Consider the following 20,973-nt stretch of genomic DNA (forward strand, 5'->3'; position numbering starts at 1 on the left):
ATCCTTTTTTCTTCCGATACCGACTTGCTTCGCCCGTGGCGGCGATGCATTGTCTCAACACAACACAACAAAAATGCGGGGGCAACAACCCCCCATCAGCATATCATTTCTAGATCTCATGCAAGGGATCTTCTCAACTCATCAGGTGTCGGGTGCAGCACTGCTGAACCGAGCAGCATTCAGCAGCAACGACACCTCTTCCGAGGCAGACGTACAGTTGTAACGAAGAACGCCTTACCAGCAGCTGAGAGAGCAGAGCTTGAGTAGAGCGTTGCCAGATCCAAAGCCAGGATTGCCGCTTCGAAAGACCGACTAGCAACCACCAAAGCTCAAAGCATGCCTTGGTGCCTTTGACCTGGTGTACCAAAGTGGCTTTGTCACATATGCAGATTTGCGCGTCATGCAGCAGACATTTACCCAGCATGGTAATGAATTCCTGACAGCGTGGGTGCTCTCGGCGGTTATGGTCAGCGATCAATTGGCGTAGGATCATGAAGATCGCAGACGAACCTCTTCGCCTGGGCACTCCACTCGAAGTTGACACTCCAGCGCTGCTGCGAATGCCAAGAAGCAAGATGACGCAGAATCGACGAGATCTCGAATTTGAATGCCCTCTCGGCACGATCTTGAGTGTTGTGGGAACAAGCTAGGAAACAGGGGAGTTCTCTGACACAAAAAGGTAGAAAATAAGATCGGTAGGGGTTCAAGTTCCAAAGATTTGTGATGAAAAGTATCTCAATTGAAGTGACGAGCCTTCAAGTCTAACCTTAGGAAAATTCATGAGCGCCATCACCAAATTCCGCGAATGCCACCCAGTTTCAACGCCACCTCTTTCGCCACCATAAAAAAGCGCCCCCTTTCCACGTATAAGCCTGTCATCAGTAACCCTCGCTGACCTGACTACCGACCTCTGTCCAGCTTCCCGGCGTACTGACCAGGGCTTCGTCATCGCTCATGACATCCATATCCTCGCTCCCGACTTGACTAGCATGCTCACCGGTACCTGCATGTGACCCACCAGTGTGGTTCTCCATTTTCTCTTCGATACTGCCAGCTGCTTCGGATTGAGGTGGTGAGTAGAAAGCCGGTGCACTGTTCTGGGCCCATTCATTGACAGACCAAAAATTTGAACGTGTTGGCTGGGGTTCATTACTGAGCTCAGCTAGATCTGCAGCAGCTGAGGAGGCGGACGTGGTGGGTGTGAGGTCCAGTAGCTGTTCAGAGGGATGGTTGGAGACTTCGTCGGTGTCGATAAGGAGGCGTTGGGGTTGGTACGCTGCTGGTTTCGGAGGGACTGGAGGAGAGGCCGGAGAATCACGGAGAATAGGTGGGGAAGCAGATGAGGCGGGATGAGTAGGTGTGCTGGAGCCTGAGATAGTATCTGGCTCTTGCTCTTGAGGTAAAGGAGGTGCATCCATTATTGGCACACCCATCTCATCGGCGAAAGGGTCCGCATATGCAGAGCCCAGAGCTGCGGCCCTGGATTCTATATGTCTGAGGCGTAGGCCTGGTTCCTCTGGTTGGGCCTCGGCAGCCGATGAAGTCGCCGTCGTTTCCTCGACTTTGAGAGCGCCATCCCTGTCAACCAGGTCATCGAAGCTCCTTGCCTTCCCCCTGGCTGCTTGCTTTGATCTCCGTCGCTCTTCTATCATTCTGCCCCTCTCTAAAATCTCATGCCTGGCTCTACGCCTTCGTTCAACCGCTTCTGGGTCCTCATCCTCGCGAGTTGAAGCATCTGGTGATGTGTTTCGGGATTCCGATTGTGGTGCTACTTCGTCGCCTAGGCTGTATAGGGCTATTGCAGCCTTACGTCGTGATTCATCGATCCACTGCCGTACTTGGGGGTTTTCGTAGATAGCGAGACCGGCAGCGCAGATGAGGGAGATGGTTAGAATCAGGCCTGGAGACTGTAAGCTTGCTGTGAATGGTATTGTCGAGACAGAGGGGTGTGATTTGGTCTCTCATCTGAGACTAGTGCAGGCATTCAAGTTTCATGAGGGTGTGACTGACCTTTGGCCAATGGCGCCGGCATGGTGAGAGAGACTTTAGGTGTCGTGTATAAAAACTTTTTTATGTAAGGTAAATTGGAAATATGGCAGGCTCAGGAGAGAGTGATAAGTGGTAGACTGGTAGAGGTATTGCAGAGCAAATCGGCGGTGCCTGGAAAAGAGGCCGTCTCGTCGTCATACCGAAAGACCGAGTACTCATTCATGCTCAAGCTACTTTAAGGTAAGTTAATGCTTCGCCCCCGCACTAGCCCCGATAAGAAGTCCCCGATATCCCGTGCCTCGGCTCAGGGCGCGTGTAAAAAAGCCCTAAATAAATACGCGACCTTTTGATGCTTTGATTGCCTCGATTGCTTAGGATGCTTCTCCAACAAAGTCTTCTTCCCACGAAGTAGATAGAACATCATTTGTAACCATGTCGCGCCCAAGCGCCTTCGGACAGAGGGATATCAATTCCAATCCCACCTCGGCAGCTCAAAGAAACCTCTCCCTGACCGAAGAGCTGGAGAAGCTGGAACAATCCATTACCTTGACCCTCCAAGGTGATTCCATACCATGCGGGTACCAATGTGCGGCGCTGACTTTGCTTCTTAGAGATCGATCATAACTTCAGTCGAGCCCACCGGATCGTAACGACGAGCATTCTGCCAGTTGTCGAACGATATGCAGAGCATTCGAAAAATGTCTGGGAAGGCTCCAAAGTATCCCCCCCGTCCTAATCGCATCAAGCTTATAGCCTGACATGCCACAGTTCTGGAAACAGTTCTTCGAAGCCTCGGCCAACGTCTCCCTCTCTGGCTATGGGGAACCTCCCGCCGACGACGAAGCCACCACCACAGAAGAAGACGATCCCACCACAACCACGCCGTCAACGTCAACCTACGACTCCCCCCAGCCCAACACCCCTTCGAACCAGCCGTATCCTAACGAAGAAACACTCTCTCCCTCCCCAACCAACAGTACGCCACGTCCGCCCAAGCAAAAACGGCCAATAGCAACAGCCCCGTACTCTTCGCCATACGAAACCCTCAAGCGAGAAACCCTTGCGCCCTCGCCGTCTGAATCTACTCTTCCATCCACACCCCGCGCCGCCGCTTCTCCAGTGCCTCAATCATCTCCTTTCGCTCCGCCTTCCACATCTCACCACACAGCCCGCCGCACGCCGGCAAACGATGTCCTTCTGCACCGCGTTCTGGACAAGAACTGGCGAATACAGGCCACCCCCCACTCCACCATAAGACTGCCTCAGCGTAGCAAATCATTCACAGATGCAACGCCGAAACCCAGCACAGCCAAGAAGGGTAGAGGCAGAGCGAAGGAGGACTTCGATCTGGATTCCTCTCCTGCAGTGCCTGCACCACAATTACATTCAGAAATCTTCGATACGCCGGCACGAAAGAGCCGTATACCAGGAGTCAGTGTGCTCACTCCTGCAAGAGGGAGGACACACAGCGCCGCCGAAAGTGGGAAGAGGGGAAAGCAACAGCAGATGTGGGATAGTGACAGCGACGATGGTGAAGACGATATGGGAGTCGGGATGAGCCCGCCAAAGACGATGCAATTCCATGTTCCGCAGCCGAGGTTGTTGAGGACGCCCGCACGGGAAGCTTCGAAGCGGATTGTCGAGGATTTGTTGCTTACGGCTGGGGGGAACGTGACGGATGATTTGGAGGAAGACAGCCCGAGTGTGGTTCAGAGAGCGAGATTGGGAGACGAGGACACCTTCTGAGGCTTTCTATGTGTATAGTACAGAGAAGAAAGAGGCCCAATTTCCATCTCACATTCCCTCTACTGTCCAATCCTGGTTTTGCAGAATCAATCAAGCATTGCTCTTCGACGCTTGTAATCTTATCTCTCGATCTCAGCGGAGCCGTGGGCAATGTTCCAAATGAAGTGGCTGAAAGCTGTAAAATTGTTACTTCAAGCAATTCTCAAACGGACACTCAGTCCTTCCATGCTTGTATCCGTTCAGACTCTCGGTATTTGTACCGTTGCATCTGTCATCTTTTCTGGTAGTGAGCCTGATATTCTAAATCCTCCTCCGGAAAGCGTGGTTATAACCTCGTTTCCAAACAATTTGTTCCAAGAAATACCCTCACACTGGTCTGCTGCTCCCAATCAAAAGCACGACAACGATTCCAGTGCAAAGATTACTAGTAGTCTAATCCATGATATACTTTCTCAAGCTAAATACAACTAATGGTATATATCTACCCGTATCATCAGGTCCTTAAAATGCTCCATCCGTAAGGTAAAAGATTGAAATGCCCCCATAAATGATGCACGCTTTGCTAGTCATGCCGGAACCCAGTACACGGAGGAAACTAAAAAGTATCATCTCCGAAGGATATATGGTAAGATAAACAAGGATAGCGCCCGCTCGAAGTGCTGTAGAAGTAAAAATCATTCCAATAAGGGTATCAGTATCGTTTCTTCGATGTGCTCTCGCACTCTCGTAACCTGGAGGCCGAAGTCACTATACCCACTTTCGTCTTGTGACGTTTCCACTCCTCGAATTTGAGAGTGTAATGGTGTCTCGGACCTTGCCAGGTCCATCTCTCGATACTTCTTGGACGGCGGCATCGAGCACGCCGTCATGAGCCTCCCTCTCTCCCTAGGTCACAATTTTTTTTTTCAGGTCGCTCTCATCTCCGTTCATCGTCACCCATGAACACCTCCTGGCAATGCTCAATCAAGAATTGCACGGCCCCGTTCTTGGCCTGCGTGTCTTGCATTTCTCTCGCCAGACTCTCTGGCCGCATAACAGTGGGTGCGAACACAACCGCCACGTTCTGGCTCGTCATCAAGTTGTCCGCCTGCTGCTCCACGACTCTCGCCAAATGAAATACCAGTACTTCCAGCGTATCACGGTGATGCGTGGGTAGCTCGCTGATTGCGTTTCTCATGCTGCTCACGCGGTAGGTGTGGTTGAGGGGATTATTGGGGTGGGCCGGATGTGAGGGGTCGATATCCATTGGGTTCTGCCCAGGAGGTGGAAGAGTCTCGAGGAGTTTATCGTATACTTCGTAGGTGATAAGTGGTGTGGGAAGCTTTCGGAAGTATTGTTTGAGGGTGGAGGTGACGGCGTTGATATCGAGGTCGGGATCAGAGATGTCGAAGTCGTTGCTGCGTTCAAAGCCTTCTTTGATGGTTTGGATTTGGGAGTTGCCGCCAGATTTGCGGTAGATGCCTTCGATATCCATGCCTAGTGAAGGGTGTCAGTAATAGACAAGGTTATGGAGCAATGGCACGAAAACATACCTCGGGCGTCCACTTCTTGGATACAACGCATTACGATACCGGGGATGTTCACCCGCTCGTATTCTGCGCGGTGCTCAAGCTCGGAGCCAAACAAAGCTGTTGGTTATGTTAGCGAGATCATAGCACTGGCGGAAGAATGCAAGTACATACCTGGACCACCTTCGTGATTGATAGCAGGCATGCTACCGTTGGGCGAGTTCTTCCACGGCTGCTGCCTTCCCCTCTGATTGCCGAAGAAGCCTACGAATCCTGGTCGCGCTGGGTCATGACTCTGATTCCTGGAGAGGCTACCGCTGGGATATTCTTGCTGCTGCATAGCTCCATAAGGCATACCTTCAGGATACTGGCCTTCTCTTTGATTCCTGTTCCCATCGCTAGAGAACGCTCCCTTCAGGCCTTTCGTGACGCCTTTGGCAACGTTGTGACCTCCTTTCTTCCAGTTGAACTTCTTTGGTTGGGCCTTTCGGATATTGACCACTTGAGGTGCTGTCAAGTATGTTGCAGGCTCGACTTCGTTCTCCTGCACCACGGTGGATCCGGTCATAGTACTTTCCGTGAACGAGGGCCGTGAATCCCGAACGTCCATCCCAGAGTTAGACCTACTATTTTGGTTCTGTGCATAGATACCCAGGCCATTGGCTTGAGGTCGGACAACGTCAGGAGCAGGGCCCTCATTTGCTTTTCGAAGCTCTTGGACCTGGTGGACAAGCTGATTATTGAGATCTGCGAGTTGCGCATTCTTCAAAGACAGCTGTTCAAATTCCTGAAAGCTGCTCTCTCTCAGTTGAGTGAGGTTGAAGATTTCTTCGGTCAAATCGTTCCTTCGCTGCGTCAGCTCTTCGATTTGCGGCGCAAAAGAATCCTTCAGCTTCTGTAGGCTTTCCGCAAACTCTCTTAGTACCGCGTTACTCAAGTTACCAACGTCCAGTGGGTCGCCGCTTTTCTTGGCTGCAGCGATATGCTCTGTCAGAACCTCCAACTCCCGGACCACTATCTCTTTCTGTGTGTCCAGTACGACCATCGTAGATCTTTTTTCCCGCAGTTCTGTGTTCATCTGTTTGATATTGGTCCTGGCTTCAACCGCTGCTTCCAATTCGACGATTCTCTGCTCCATTTCGGTCATCTTCTGCTTGTCCCTACGACTTTCGTTTTTGTACCGTCTGAGCTCTTCTTTGTTCTCTGGCGATGAGGCTGTGGGACTGCTGACTTCATTGGCAAAACCAGGACTGTTCGATCCAACGAGAGGTGACTTGGGCCATTTTTGTTCCCTAGAAAGACGGGTACCTCTGTCACTGTAGCTCCGAGCGTGACGGACCGAATGCGAGACACGTCTTAGGAAGCCACCTTGGTCTTGCTGTCCGTCAGTGTTCGTAGCGTGAGCTATGTCATTATCCATGGTGAAACCTTCCGCTGCGGGGTGGCGCATATTTGGTGAGCCTGAGGAGTCCCCATTGCGTGGCGATTCAGGCTTCATCAAGTCGGTCTTTGCTTTGAAAGTTGCTGTATTCGGAGGGTTCGGAGGCACTCTGGGTGCGACAAAGGAATCGCTTGAGGAGGCACCTTGCTGAGCGAGGCGTTCGCGGGCACGTAAAGGAGGCGGCGGAGCATCAGCAAAGTTGACAGCTGATGGGGAGTCCTGCGCCCTTGTAACGCCTCTACTCCCATTGGTGTTTGCAAGTGGTTGAGTAGTCGTTGTAGCTGGTGCCGATGCTGGTTTCTCGTAACCGCTCTCAAAATTTGACACATTATTCGACAGCTTGCTCACAGTTGCTACATCCATCTCTCTCCTGGGAATAGGTTGTTTGCCAAGCGATGGCTTAGCCAAAGAATCGCCCCTCTCCGGCAGGTTTTTTAATTGCGTACTCAACGGCGAAGTATGCGAAACTGGCGAATCCGTCGAAGTATAACTTCTCGAACCTTGGGTGTCAAGAGGCGAGCCGCTTAGAGTTGCTTCAGAGCGTGAGGAGGTTGGGGACTCATGCGAAGATAATATGACCTGTTGCTCTTTTACCTGTGTACTTGCCGTTACTGGCGCAGACTTCGTCTTTGACGCCGGTATGGAGGTATCTCTCGTTGGCGGAATCGGGTCTGACTTCGAATTCCTCTTCTTCTTGGGGGCTTCTTGTAGCATGAACTTGCCATTAGTTGTCTCGCCGTTCCGACGAGGACGAGGCTCCTCGCCTGGAGTGGCTCGTGGGGTCTCGTGGGCAATTGCATTGATTGAGTTGCTCCCAAGCTCTTTCTTGCTGCGGACTTGATCCGTGAGGTCAGTGGACAGTTGCCGACCTCTTTCTTGATATGCAATGTGTGGACTTTGCGGTTGAGAAGGCGGAGATGAATGGCGAGAGCTAGTTGGCGAAACAGGGGTGGGAGCTGTCTGAGTATTTTCTTTCTCGATTGGCGATTTCCGTGACGCGGAATTTATCGCGTTGAAGTAATCTCGAGCGGTAGGTTTGCTCTCGCTCGGTTGAGACTTGGGTGTACTTTTTTGCTCGTCGAACAACTCCCGCCTAGCTAATGGAGACGGTCCAGGCGCTGGGTTGGGATCAAGTGCCATGGGAATGAAGAATCCCTCGCCATTTCCAGATCCATCAGATAGTTGCGAATGAACTGAGTGTCTATTGTTTTGATAGGTGGTATTGGGTAGCGTGATATTTTCTGCCAGTTGTCAGCTACCGCATTGAAGGAAGCCACCCCACTGGATGTATACCTTTGCGCTCGTCTTCTTGAGTCATAGGTGACCTTTCACGTTTCTCACTCCTTGATGAAAGCGATCTGAAATTCGGCGGCCTTTTTGGAGGCCCTCGGGGTATTTCAGCCGGTGCTCCAGTCTCCGACCTTGATCTCAAATTCGATGGCACGTTGTGCGCGCCAGGTGGGAGTTCGGTAGGTGTTTCGGAGTAGCCCTCTGAAGGTGGGCTCTCATTGTCCGGCGGAAAGGCACTTTGGTTGACGGCGCTTGGCGGTAGAGATGGCAAGGACTTGTCCAGCAACATGGTGTTGTTCTGGGGTTGCTGAAGATGTTTATGACGATTTGAGCCGTTCTTTTGAGATTTCTTCCGGCGCCTTTGCATCAAGGATTCGTGACATTCCATGCAAAATATGCCCTGTGAAGTCCTAGCATATTTGAGATTCTCGATCTTCTTTTTGCAATTCCGACACTTGAAGCACGTAGCGCAAAAGGCCTGGTCTCCCGTGAGAATGGCGAGGTCCTCTATCTTATTGTTACAGACGCTGCAGCTATATGTACAATTGTTGCAGATGAGTGAGCCGTCGCCGAGCAGGAGGAGGTTTGCATCCGAGTCGAGGATGGTACCGCAGGTGTTGCAGCGGAAACAGTCTATGTGCCATCGATTGCCCGCTGGTAGACTATCAGTATATCGATCTCGCAAAGTGACCATGGTTGTAGCAGAGACGTACCCAGTTCGAAGGCCTTTCCTTCCTCGAGTATCTACGTGCAGGTTACACTCGTTAGCACTCCGGCCTAGCACAGGGGGCTACTCAGCTGAAAGGCAGCAGGGCGGCGTGAAACATACCTCTCCACATCCTTTACACGGATATGCTGCCTCGTCCTGCTCCATAGGAGACTCAGGAAAGCCCGAAGACGAGTCCATCATCATCAGAGGCACTGGGTTGCCAGAACCCAACTCTGCTGTGGCAATCAACAGCAGACGTCAGGGCCAGCGTATCGATAGGACGTTTGATCCTCCCCGCTAGCTCTATTCATGGGACATAGGCCAGACTTGCCCAGATCCACCCAAATGGACTGATATCCCTTGCCGTTTCGCAAGAAAACCAGACCTCAAACAGTCGAAATCTGCGTCTTCCGGGCGTAAGGCAAGCCTAGTCGACTACCGGTTCGGTCTATGGTGCGCGTATGATGGGACTGGCGTTGGCTGACAGGTACATGCACAACCGCGAGCGACAAGCGGAGAGAAAGGAGTGGATAGCCTAAGCTCTGGCCAGGGCAGCGCGCAGAAAGCTGTAATATGATGCAGGCCTCGCAGCTTCCCGAAAAGTCGTGGAGTTAAACCGTAAAGCACTCACACTCGCCCCGAAAGGGCAGTGGGATGAAGTTGGTCGTGATTATATTGATTCATTGGGGAGTGGATGGAGAAAGAATTTCGAGGTGCGGACCTTGGGACTCGTGACTGGGGCTCTCGGCAATGGTGTTTCAGGATTATTAGGGCAATTGGCCTTGTGGGAAGGTCAACGACGAAGCGTGCAAGCAAGAATGAAGATTCGTCGGTGTCGCTGTCGCTGTCAGCATCATCATAGGTGCCAGTGGTGTTCCGAAGTTCAGGGTGACGATGTCCAGGCGCAGAAGAGGAAGTGGCTAGTGCGTTTTTGAGAGTATTTCCACTATACACTACTATACCAAGGGCAAAAGGTAGTTCGCCGGGAGAAAAGTTTGGTGAAGCATTTTCCAAGCCAGTGCCATTACGAATTTACGGTACTTAAAGACAGGGTGGGTACAAACATTTTCTACTGTTCTACGGCAGTGCCCACAAGTACCTCGCATAAGGGGTTTTGGTGACTGATGAGTGATGACTGCTGTGCTACGAATGTGTCTGACCGCTTCAAACGTGCGCAGCCAGGCTGAAACGCATATCTAACGGCAAATCCATGTCGGAGTCCTTTTATGCGGAAGATATTTTGATTGCAACTTTGTGATACGGGAGGGCCGAATGGAATGGAACTGGAATGGGCGCAAGCCATGTATGTAAGGAGTATAAGTATACAACTGCTTGCTCCTTTCCGAATCCTTTCTACATCCCACGACTTGTCAATAATTAGTTATCAGGCTCAGCCAGATCACTGAGCGTGAACTCCAGAAGCCTGATAGGTAGTAGTATTGTTTCAAAATTGATAGAAAAACCAATAACGCGCTGTCCGGAACTCTGGGCGCCCCCGCAACCCCTGCAGGAATACACATACCCTGTCACTGCCAGGGTGTCAGGATGTCAGGGGGCCCTTAGACGCCACCCAAATCCTTTAGGCATAGCGGGGGCTGACGTGGGGCCTGATTAGCGGCCCAAACCTTGACAATATGCCTATTGCCTGCAACTAACTACTGTGCTACTGTACTCTTTACTCCGTATGGTGGTAGGTCTACCTTACTGTACCTGCAACATCATTCATCTCCCTCAGCCTTGTCTTGCCGTTCTGCAGCATTAAGGTATCTTACTAGGTATGCATGCAGTATGCCTCCTATCCCCTTCAGCCTCACCTCAAATCCTGATGCTGATAGGTAATGCTTCAACCTGCCTGTTTTATTGAACTCAAAGGCTTGCAAGTCAAGTAGCATTCTCCACCAGTCAAGCTTTACGCCTCTTGACTTTTCTCAGAAACATCGTTGCCCTGAAACACTTTGCCCATGTTGCACCTCCAGCCCGTCCCTAAGAAGGCCTGGTGCCGCCGTCGCCGTGCAAGCTTGTCGTTGACAGGGCCTAGTAGTAATGAGTAAAGTTGGAGATTATGGTCCGGCGAGACAATAGAACCTCAATAACGATAGGCAGATGACAAAGATCTGGGATGTTAATCATTCTAATCAATGTTCCATACGACGATATCCGATAATCGCGGCCCGCAAGCATTTCCTAAAACTCAAAGGTTCAATCTGCTAGCGCCGTTGGGATCTCGAATTGGGCACTAAAAGTAATAAAGTACGACGCTACTAGCGTTGTTGATTCTGCGCTTGTAGAAGCGCGCCTGACTGTGATCATAATCATCACATCGAGAGGAGACCAACTACCAGGCGTATGTTCATCTTCGAGGGCGGCAGAAGACTGAAGAGGCGTTCATACGCATCCACTCAATCAGACCAGCGCCATGTAGCTCTACTACCTATAATGCTCCAATTGCGGCATACTTCTGGGGTTCAGGACACCTCGACTGCTTTAGCCAGATGGGCGACTTCATCCATCGCACCACTTTAAGCAAAGACCTTTTAAAAACCTCATCACCAGCTACGTCAAGAGTATTCAGTCTTATTGTATTCGCACGGAACTTCGAATCCTCCAAATGTCCTTTGTCTTCTGTTCAGACGTGGATTTGACATGACACAACGAAGGGCCTACCGATGGTAAAGCGGTTCGACGACTACTACAAATACTCGGGTCAATCTCCTTGAAAGGATTGCCCCTGTCTTCAACAAGTCCCTACGTCAGAGCTCTCAATGGAGCCCCAATCAGCTCTTTCAGTATCCGGTCAAGCTGGTATGATGACAGAGATTGTGCTGATTGGGCGTCAGGACTTGCCGAAGACCTTCAGTTCCTATACAACATATGCTGCTTCTTGTCCTTGACGCGTCTATCAATTGACGGCCTTCAGTATTGGACCCGAGAGGGGCATATCAAAGGCTATGGTGAACGGAGAGAGACTAAAGCGTCGGACGATTCTGATCGAGCTCTTCGCAATTTTGGTACACCAGGCAATGGTCCGCAAGAAGTGATCATTCGGCCCAAAGCTCTGCGAAATCTATCCATTGAAGCGTGCCCTACGAGCTACGCCGGGCATCTACATCGGCCATGTTCGAGCGGGAAGCTATACGATGCATTACTCTTGTCTATCCCCAAGACCTGGATGATTCTCGGTCGCTCATCCTGCAAGACTTCCCCAAACTCAAACGACTTTGTATGAGAATCGATTCCTTAGTCTTGCGCAATCTGTCAATGTCGGCCGCTCTTCCACCGGTATTGGAGGAGCTTCATCTTGAGACTCAAGATGACATCGGAGCCATTCGTACGTCTCACGTTCTCAGAATTGGCAATGCGTTGTAGCCCCATTTTTGGATCACTTCCGTGATTTGAGAAGTGCAGATGCATGCACGAGCTCTGGGCGAGAAATCTCTAAAACACGGATGATACTTCCGAGTCTCCAGTCACAGATCCGTGCCTTTGTCTTTTTGGCGTAAAGACTTGAACCTCGGAACCCTGTTAGAAGTTGAGGCCAAACAGTCCGCTACTCAAAGAAGAGAACCCTCATAGCTCTAGGAAACTATTTGTAGAACTAGTTACCACGGCACGCATAGCTTTAGGCAGAGACACATCGAACAGTGAACACTTTGCATTTTATTTCAGCGCTATTTAATACATTTTGAGTGCACAAATTGGGAAGCCCTACTGAACAGTGCATATACAATACAACGACAGCCACCAGCGCCATCGCTGAAATGGAAGGCTCGAAGCCCAGAAACCCCAGAAACGTTCCGTCATCAACCATGCGTTACTGCATAACAGCCCTCTTTCTCGCCAAATAGTAAGTGATCAAGCTGCGATGATCTTCCTTCGCACCCGTCACAAGGCCCCAAAATCTTTTTTGATCCACGGTATCGTATAATTCAAGCACGAATTCGATTACAGCGCGTCGTATATCAGGATTCGTATCTGACAAACATCTCGCACCCATCCAGCCTAGTCTCTCTTCTTGTTCCTCACTCAGATGAAGGCGAGTTCCTTTCTCTTGACCACGGTGTAATAAGCCGGCTAGGACATACAATCCCATGAGAATGGTATTAGTCTCAGCGCCTTCGGGACGTTCGGTCTCTAGAAGATCCATAACAGAATCAATGCAGGGAGACGGGTCACACTGATGGACGATGGACTCAGCGGTCTCTTCGAGACCGCAAACAATATGGGATGTGCTGCTGTAATGCTTGCGAGCAGCAAGGACAGCGGTAAGTGCGCGCGGATGGTAGGTGAAGAAGTATTTCGGCTGATGTTGCAGCAAAACTCGTACCGTAACCAGTACCTGCGTCTTCAAATCCTGCGCTTTGCCTGTGCGAGGTGTAGATTCGTCATTTGGTGTCTCGAGGTATTCGAGGAGTGGGAGGATTAGCTCGTCAAATTTGTAGCCGCCTTCCCAGATTGACTCTCCTGAGGTGCGAATCAGCGCCTGAAGCTTGCGAAATCCGTGAACATCCAAGCTCCTTGACTGGACGCGGACGATTCCGCTGTCTAAGATCTTGCGTGCAAGCCGGGGATTATCAATGTTTTCCGAATTGCTAATACGTTGTCTCTCCGCTGCCTCAATAGCCAACCACTTCTGGTGGTATTCGGGACTAGCGGGCTCCTCCGCTAAGAGTTGATGATCAAATACCTGGCGATGCTGTTTTGCAGGCTCGTTCACTGGAAGTTCTTCAAGGGCGCCTGGCGTGTGGACTAATGGCGGAAGGGATAATTTGCCATCGCTGGGGTCAAGCACAGGATCTTCATAGACCTGGAGCGGCCGTTGTTCCTGGAAATAGGAGGTTTTCATGGTCAGATTTTCTTTCCTCGATCCAATAGCTCTTGGGCTCATCGATATTCTTTGGCTACTGGCCCCGTTCATTGATAGATGATCAAAGTCGTTGGCTAGCTTTGTGGGACTCGTGTGGGACTTGTCACCTCCATGGCCATTGATCGATGAAGCGGAACCGTTCTGGTTGAGATACTTCCTTGGACTCGGGGATGATCCAGCGTTCTCGGACTCCGTAGGCATGAATGGATCTCCCGTAGGTGGTATATCTAGTGAGGAAGTAGACTTGATCTCAATAGGTGCTTTGAGTGAAGGCAAGAAGTCGCTGGCGTTCGACTTCGTCTCACTCATATTGGGCATAACCATGGTGAAATCTTCTGCAGCTTTCGTAGGACTATGCTGGGGCTGGACTTTCAAAATGACTATGCCAGCTTTCTTTGATGAATTCGCCTTGACGGAGCTGGTACTAGCAGGGCTACCAATCTTCGTAGGACCCATCTTAATCGTACTTGCGGTGTTTGCGGGGGTCTTTGGTCTCTTTACAGGGCTCACCGCAGGACTTCTTGGTGGTGTTTCCGTTCTCGCGGGTTTCCTGGTAGAATAGGGATCTGCGGTAGCCGGGCGAGCTACATCTGCTCTCCGTCGTGGGCGCACTGGTGCGGAGGATAATGTACCAATCGATGTTGTAGACACGTTTCGGGTGGCTGCAGACATGGCAGTTGCCGGTCTAGCCAGACTAGGCTGTAGGACAGATTTCTTGGGTGATCCAAAGGGTTCGGCCGACCCAGGGCGTTCGGGAAGATGTTTGCCTGCTAGCTTTGCTTTCTTTTGTGCCGCAATGGTCTCCTTGATCGAAGGTCTAGCTGGTACTGAGGTCGTGCTATGAGAGAACCCGGGCTTAGCACCAGCTACAGTAGTGTGCGGTGCCGGTATCTTGTGTGGGTTCGGGTTTGAAGGATCTTCTATCAACAAATCTTGTTGTTTCTTGTCGAGAGTGGACATGATGCTAAAAGACGCATTAGCAACGAGACCAGGTGGTCGAGGATAGACGTGTGACGTACACTTCAGATCTTTCCGGCCAAAGACGGGCGAATGCCCAGTACGTTGATCGCATGCTCTCACGGACTTTTAGGTCCCGGTCTCCGAGACCAGCTCTCAGACACTTCTCAATCCATTCAAGCCCTCCGGCGTGCTCAATGACATGCTTATGGTGTCCGTGTTTGTTGATGATTATTTTGAGCCATCCACACGCATAACTTCTAGGTTGCACGTTCTTGTCCTGGCAAGCGCTGTAAATATGTTGGGTGAGTCGACTGTTAAAAGTCACATTGGCCATGATGGCGGAGACCGTGTCGTTGCCTTTAGCTGCTGTGATCTTCTTTGTATTCGCACAAAGCTTGATCAGATTCTGAAGTAGGATTTCAACCATGCTATCAAGACCAGGCCCGGCGACTCGGGCCAAGTCTTGTACCAAATGGCAGCCAATGGCGGATACGGTTGTCCTTAAGGAATTGACAGTCTTCAGAATACCGTCGAGGAGTCCCTTGATGCCGGCAAGGTAAACTGTGGTGAAGTCTTGAAGTGCATTGCCTTTCGTTATTTTTCTCAATTTCAATATGCTCTTCTCTCGCTTGAGCCAATTCTGCTCAGACTCCTTGCCCTCGAAGTATGGATGCATCTCACGGAACGTTTCTTCAAGATCTCTGTGGCTTTCGATGTACAAGGGATCCAAATGTACGGCTTCTTGCTCAGATACCGACATTGGCGGCGCATCAAGCGGGGGGTCGCTTGCGGTACTACTGCCAAGAAAGTGTGTCTGTCTCGGAAGCTCACCAATTCGCGCCTGTGTTGGCGGGGCAGATTCGATTTCCTCATGAGCAGTAAGTCCAAGCTCGGATAAGATGTGGTCAACAATTGATCTCCGGACATTGCGCTGTTGAAGATGCTTCTGCAGGTCGTTGGTTCCCTTGATTCCAGCATTTCTACGCATTGTCAGCGATGGCTACCGTAGCGGTCGAGACTCAGCTCCGGGCACTCACTGGAACAATTCAATGATTGTAGACTGTGCGGTCCGTCGAACGCTTCCATCAGCCTCTTCAAGACAGTCCACAATATTGGGCACAAAGGTTCGAAAGGGTATATTCTTTTCTGAGCGGATCTGAGACTTATTAGCATCTGTTGCAAGGCGGGAAGGACAACACATACGCTAATTACCCATTGCATCCCAGCTTCTTTCGTCTTCGGGTGTCTATTGGTCAAGGCATGGTCGCGCACATATTGCTCGACATCCGGTGGAGAAACGGAATGAAAGTCAGTGAATGCTTGCAGCGCCCTTTGTCGAATGCGATCTTTTTGGTCTGCGAGGCGCTCGAGTAGACACGGGTAAGTTCTGATTCCTTGTGCTTGGAGAAGCGAGTCCTGGTCCTGCAACTCTAAACGTTTCATGAGATGACCGAGTATGGAGAAACCGGCATCGGTGAGGTGTGGTGTAGCAAGTGAGATGCGAATAGCATCAAAGAGTGGTGCGACAGCATGTTCAGGACAGTGACGGTGCTTGATCTCGGCCTTGAGTTCTGTCAAATGCTTAAGCTTGGTGTCAATAGGTGCAGTGCTTTTTAAGGCAGTGAGTGTATTGCTAGCTAGAAGCTCCATATCGTGGATGCTATGGAGAAAGAATGGCAGCAAAAGTTCGGCGTTGCTTGTACTTATGGTTGTGCTTGCTGGTCCTTCGATTTGCCTCGGGGGGGGGGAGTCGCGCAATGTTTTGAAAGCAACATATTTAGCGTCCGCTTTTAGTGTCCGCTTTCAGGAAGGCCCGGGGGTTTCGCAGCCCAGCGAAAGGCAAAGGCTTAAGGTACGGTACTCTAAGGTAGGTACCTACCGTACCTTAGCACGCGGGTGACAGAAAAACCTGCACACACCAAGAAATCCCTTCACCTTGTCAGCTGGAATAACTCAACGAATACCCTCTTTATGAATTAAATTTTGCGCAACAGTATATTAGTGTTATCGAAATCTTTAAATCACAACGCAAAACCTTTCTGCTAGGGCTCTTCGTTGTGAAATCATCATCAAATTTCTAATTTCAAGGTGTGCAGGTTTTTCTGTCACCCGCGTGCTTAGGTACTTGTAAGTGTACCTTAATGAGGTAGTAAGAGTAGGTACCTACCTTAGTGGGCGCCTTGTCTCTGCATTCTCTTACTTCAGAGACGGGTATGTAAGGTACTCCTACCTTACATTAGGCTTGCCCCTTTACCTATCCAAATCTCTCCCACCGTCTTCCACCTTTCTGAAGATGGCTCGGGGTGGGGTACCGTTGAAAACGATTCAATTCGCCTCCAATTCTGTCACCTGGGCTCGTGCCGCTCAGCCCATCCCCTTTGTTAGCGTTATCGAAACTGCCTCCCATATTTGCTCAGGGAATATCACTAATCAGATCAACGAGGAAGACAGACTTGCAGAATATGAGATTAGCAAATTTCTTAATCCTATGTACAGGTATACGAATTGTGTAGCTAAAAGAAAGCAGGAAGCCAATACTAATGGACCGATGCTTCGACAACAATAGGTTCACGTTTGTCGACCAACGCTCGCATTTGCTACATAGCTAGAAACACTACATATCACACAAACAACCTTTCTTTAACCGCATGCAGCTCCTTCACGGGCTCCGATTTAACTCTGTGGGATTGGCAGTCTTTGAGTTCTGCAATCCTTCTGCTTTGAGCTTCGCCAGACAGGCGACAGTCGTAGTCTTAGACAAAAGCATTATAAAGAAGACATCGACTTCAAAGACACGGTAGATGATACCTGAACTCTGCCGCCAACACAGAATTTAGCCCAAATTTGGACAGATGGCTCTTGGCATTGAGCTGGTTGGCCGACAACAAGAGCAAATTGCTGATGTTCTGTCCGACACTTGATACTGGAGCTCTGGTGGCGCCGCCGTTAATCCTCCCCTCAGCAAGAGTCTCGCGACGGACTTTGGCAGTTTGCGTCCTACTCCTAATCATCTTGGCCCTCTCTGTCTCTCTATCAGTCACGGAGCTACACAGCCTCCTGCGTCACCGCACAGATCCCATAGAATCCTCCAATAGTATCCCAGTAGGCTTAGCCTGTCTTCCGGACGGTCGAGGTCCGTTCTCAGTCCAAGACTGATTGGCTAGCTGCGTTTCGAGGCACTCTTGATTTGACCCAACGTTTCTATTTTGTTGCACCCTCCACCCGTTATCTCACTCATGCAGCCGCCCATCCTCAAAGCTTTTGCTTGATATTCACCCAGTGTCGCGGCCATCGACGGACGACAACATGGCCGTCAAGGGCGTGAATGGCGTTGCACTAATCACAGGGGTGCGTGCATCCTCATAAGCCATACGCTTCATACTATCGAGCACTCATCTTCGCTTGCATCTAGGCTGCTGGTGGCATCGGGCGTGAGGCTGCTTTTGCTTTTGCTGAGGCCGGGGCAAATGGCATCATCTTCGCTGATATGAACGACAATGGTGCTCGAGAAGCAGCTGAACAGAGCAAAATTGTAGCCATCCAGTCAGCCTACCGTTACCTCGTCGTCCATCTCGATGTCACAGATCCAGCGAGCGTGCAGTCCATGGTCGATGCTGCCATCAAGGAATTTGGCAGGATCGACTACAGTGTCAATTGCGCTGGGGTAACACCCCCGTGTTAAGGAACAATGTTCACTGTATCTGAAGCTGATGCGGATGGACATGTTCAGGTAGGCACAGATTCAAACGCACCGACTGCGGATGCGTCCGTCGAGGAGTTTGATAAGCTTGCAGAAATCAACACGCGAGGGACAATGCTGTGTGTACGCGCTGTCTCAAAAGCCATGGCAGTGCAAGAGCCTCTCATGTATCGAGGCCGTCACGGGCAGCGATCTCTTGGTCGAGGGTCCATCATCAACATTACTTCCGTCATGTCCTTCATTGGGGCTCGTGGCAAACTTCCATACGCAGCCTCGAAACATGCAGTGATGGGCATCACGAAAACGGCTGGTAAGTCTCGAATGTTGTCTTTGGGGATGATCTTTCTGATCAGAGACGCAGCGCTTGACAATACAGCTCACCACATCAGGGTTAATGCCATCTGTCCTGCGTGGGTCGATACGGCGATGATGGCCGCAGACTTCGACAAGCAGCCTGAGCTCAAAGGTATCATTCAAGCCGTCTCACCTGTCGGGAGAATGGCTGTACCAGAAGAAGTTGGCGACGTGATTGTCTTTCTGTCCAGTGCCTCGGCCAGCTACATCAATGGCCAGGGTCTCATAGTTGATGCTGGATTAAGTCTTACAATGAACCGAATGTAATCTGTACAGTACGAATAGGATACAAGCCCTAGCTATCAAAAGCGATCCTAAGAACCTGTCTTCTGGAGTTTTGCCCCTATGAGCGAGTCATAGGCTGGACAAGCTTTGGAAGGCAGGTTCCGACATCAGGAAATGTTTCAAGATTATGTGAATCATTCAACAATTTTACCTGTGTTCCTGGGGATCTCTTATATCGTTGTGAATCCAGGTGAAAAGCTAACGCCACTATTAAATCTACTCGGTCACACAAGATTTCGAACCTAGACTACCACGATTCGACGGCCATGGACCTTTTGACCTTTACGAGTATGATTGATAAAGCTCGTTCACCGAATGAACTCGGATTAGAAGTAGTAGAAACGTACAGTTGCAATACACCATCATTTCGAGATGCTGCTAGAATTGGAAGACCAACGAGGCACAGCTACATTTGATCCTCAGAGACCATCGGGAGAATGTGAGTCTGAAGAAATTTGGAACTTGCACCTCGCCTGATGCTTCTAGAATCGAGTTGACTAGCAGCAGATCCATCCTGCTCAGCCATGGGAGTCCATACTCAGCTAATACCTGATCTTTGACAAGCGGATCAATATCGGCTGGGACTGAAGCGTTTTGTAGGATATTGAGTCTATGAGTGGGAAGCAATGAGGGCTAATAGAGAGGATATCATCTCATCACTCATACACCTGGTCTTGCTCGATACCATCAATTCCAGTTCATGCAAGGTTGTCGTTTGGCTTGTCCTTTTCGACAGACTCGTCTCCCTCGGAGCGACCGTCTTTCCTGCCCTTCTCTTTCATTTCAGCATTATCTTTCCTATCCTTCTCGTGACTTTTCGCGCTGCTCTCCACCTTTTTCGTCATTTTCTGTTCCTCGTCTAGGCTTCCTTCATACTCCTTCCACAGAAGACTAACGTTTTTGCCGAACAGTTGCTCCCAAAAGTCATCCTCTGCGTATTTCTTGTCCTTCAATGCGTGATTAATCTTTCTCACACTGCCTCGGCCACAAGTACTTTCTATCCATTCCAAGAAATATCCTGTATGCTGGTATCCAGCATCCCACTGCCCACCTCCTTCCTTCTTCCAATGTGGTGGGCTTAAGCCAGCCTTCAACCTTACAAAATCAGCAATGCCTTCGATTAGCCCGCCAGGTGCGGTTCCCACGGCGTTCCATTGCCAGCAATGGACCATTTCGTGTACAAGCACCCCTTGTACCTCGTCTTTCTGTCGCGCAGATGGAATTCCATTGATATAGTCCAGAGAAAAGTGGATTTCTTTGTGGTCTCCGTCTAAATCTGAGCCCGTTGTATATGCGACACCGCCCATAGCATGGAGACAGAGGGTCACGGAGCGGCACGCAGGGATATGATCGTTGGTTTTGGTGGGTTGATAGAGAATGGAAAGGACGGCGTCGACTGCCTCGGAAAGAGCTTTGGAAGGGTTCGTATTGCTGAAAAAGACATTGGAACCAGGGTGATCAAGGTCAAGGGTAGAGAGGCGGAGCTTTGGGGTTGGAAAGGTTGGTTTTGGATGTGGACGACTAGTCACTTCCCTGTCGTTGATCTGGTTGTCAGAGCTCGAGACAGATCATTAAAGACCCCCTGAAATGCTTACTCTTCCCTTCCATCTTTCTTTCGTCCCGCCTCTTTGAAAAGATGAGCCTCCTCCTTGGGGCGGATAGGAAGAGGGGAGGGAGTAGGTTCATTTGGGGCAGCGGACATAGCGAGGGGTGTTGGTAATAGTTTGGGAGTCGTGCGGACCGTCCGAGTCATTGCTGTATATATGAACAGTTTCTATAAGTAACTGTTACCTAGTCGAACTCCGTTGCTCCATAGGAGAAGGGTATCATCCCTTACACCAAAGGTATCACGACTGAGGTATCCCTGCGTCGATCAAATCGGTATCTCGGTGAGTGACGCACCGATGAGGTTAAACCATGCAGGCTTCGTGACAGCGAAGGTACGTAACAGTTGCACCTGCGCAACTTGAGCACCTGTTGAAACACTCGGTGTTTTTACAATGAGAATGAACTTGGGCCCAATTGCTGAGCGTGGGAAGTAAATCGGAAGAAATTGAAAAAAAAGAGAAGAAAAAAAACAGGGAATCTTTTGCCATTTTCTTGTGCAAGACCTACCTACACATACAA

General features: G+C 50.3%; 6 protein-coding genes across 6 annotated transcripts; 2 read left to right on the forward strand and 4 right to left on the reverse strand.

Moving 5' to 3' along the window:
- Positions 1 to 878: 878 nt before the first annotated feature.
- Positions 879 to 2,032, reverse strand: HO133_003030 (uncharacterized protein; the record flags this gene model as incomplete). The annotated part of the gene is made up of 2 exons (XM_037293954.1): positions 879 to 1,900; positions 2,011 to 2,032. The coding sequence occupies 2 exons, from the start codon at positions 2,030 to 2,032 to the stop codon at positions 879 to 881; spliced, it is 1,044 nt and encodes a 347-aa protein (XP_037150032.1).
- A 389-nt stretch (positions 2,033 to 2,421) lies between these two features.
- On the forward strand, positions 2,422 to 3,735 carry HO133_003031 (uncharacterized protein; the record flags this gene model as incomplete). The annotated part of the gene is made up of 3 exons (XM_037293955.1): positions 2,422 to 2,548; positions 2,601 to 2,707; positions 2,758 to 3,735. The coding sequence occupies 3 exons, from the start codon at positions 2,422 to 2,424 to the stop codon at positions 3,733 to 3,735; spliced, it is 1,212 nt and encodes a 403-aa protein (XP_037150033.1).
- A 916-nt stretch (positions 3,736 to 4,651) lies between these two features.
- Positions 4,652 to 8,848, reverse strand: HO133_003032 (uncharacterized protein; the record flags this gene model as incomplete). Its single annotated transcript, XM_037293956.1, has 6 exons — positions 4,652 to 5,211; positions 5,268 to 5,363; positions 5,418 to 7,925; positions 7,978 to 8,628; positions 8,688 to 8,718; positions 8,804 to 8,848. 6 exons carry the CDS (start codon positions 8,846 to 8,848, stop codon positions 4,652 to 4,654), a joined length of 3,891 nt encoding a protein of 1,296 aa, XP_037150034.1.
- A 3,646-nt stretch (positions 8,849 to 12,494) lies between these two features.
- Positions 12,495 to 16,157, reverse strand: HO133_003033 (uncharacterized protein; the record flags this gene model as incomplete). Its single annotated transcript, XM_037293957.1, has 4 exons — positions 12,495 to 14,511; positions 14,567 to 15,487; positions 15,545 to 15,663; positions 15,711 to 16,157. 4 exons carry the CDS (start codon positions 16,155 to 16,157, stop codon positions 12,495 to 12,497), a joined length of 3,504 nt encoding a protein of 1,167 aa, XP_037150035.1.
- A 1,656-nt stretch (positions 16,158 to 17,813) lies between these two features.
- On the forward strand, positions 17,814 to 18,828 carry HO133_003034 (uncharacterized protein; the record flags this gene model as incomplete). The annotated part of the gene is made up of 4 exons (XM_037293958.1): positions 17,814 to 17,855; positions 17,920 to 18,171; positions 18,238 to 18,517; positions 18,569 to 18,828. The coding sequence occupies 4 exons, from the start codon at positions 17,814 to 17,816 to the stop codon at positions 18,826 to 18,828; spliced, it is 834 nt and encodes a 277-aa protein (XP_037150036.1).
- A 716-nt stretch (positions 18,829 to 19,544) lies between these two features.
- Positions 19,545 to 20,599, reverse strand: HO133_003035 (uncharacterized protein; the record flags this gene model as incomplete). The annotated part of the gene is made up of 2 exons (XM_037293959.1): positions 19,545 to 20,379; positions 20,442 to 20,599. The coding sequence occupies 2 exons, from the start codon at positions 20,597 to 20,599 to the stop codon at positions 19,545 to 19,547; spliced, it is 993 nt and encodes a 330-aa protein (XP_037150037.1).
- Positions 20,600 to 20,973: the final 374 nt, after the last annotated feature.

Source organism: Letharia lupina, assembly GCF_014066315.1.
Source record: "Letharia lupina isolate WasteWater1 chromosome Unknown contig_16, whole genome shotgun sequence".
In the NCBI taxonomy this organism is placed as follows: domain Eukaryota; kingdom Fungi; phylum Ascomycota; class Lecanoromycetes; order Lecanorales; family Parmeliaceae; genus Letharia; species Letharia lupina.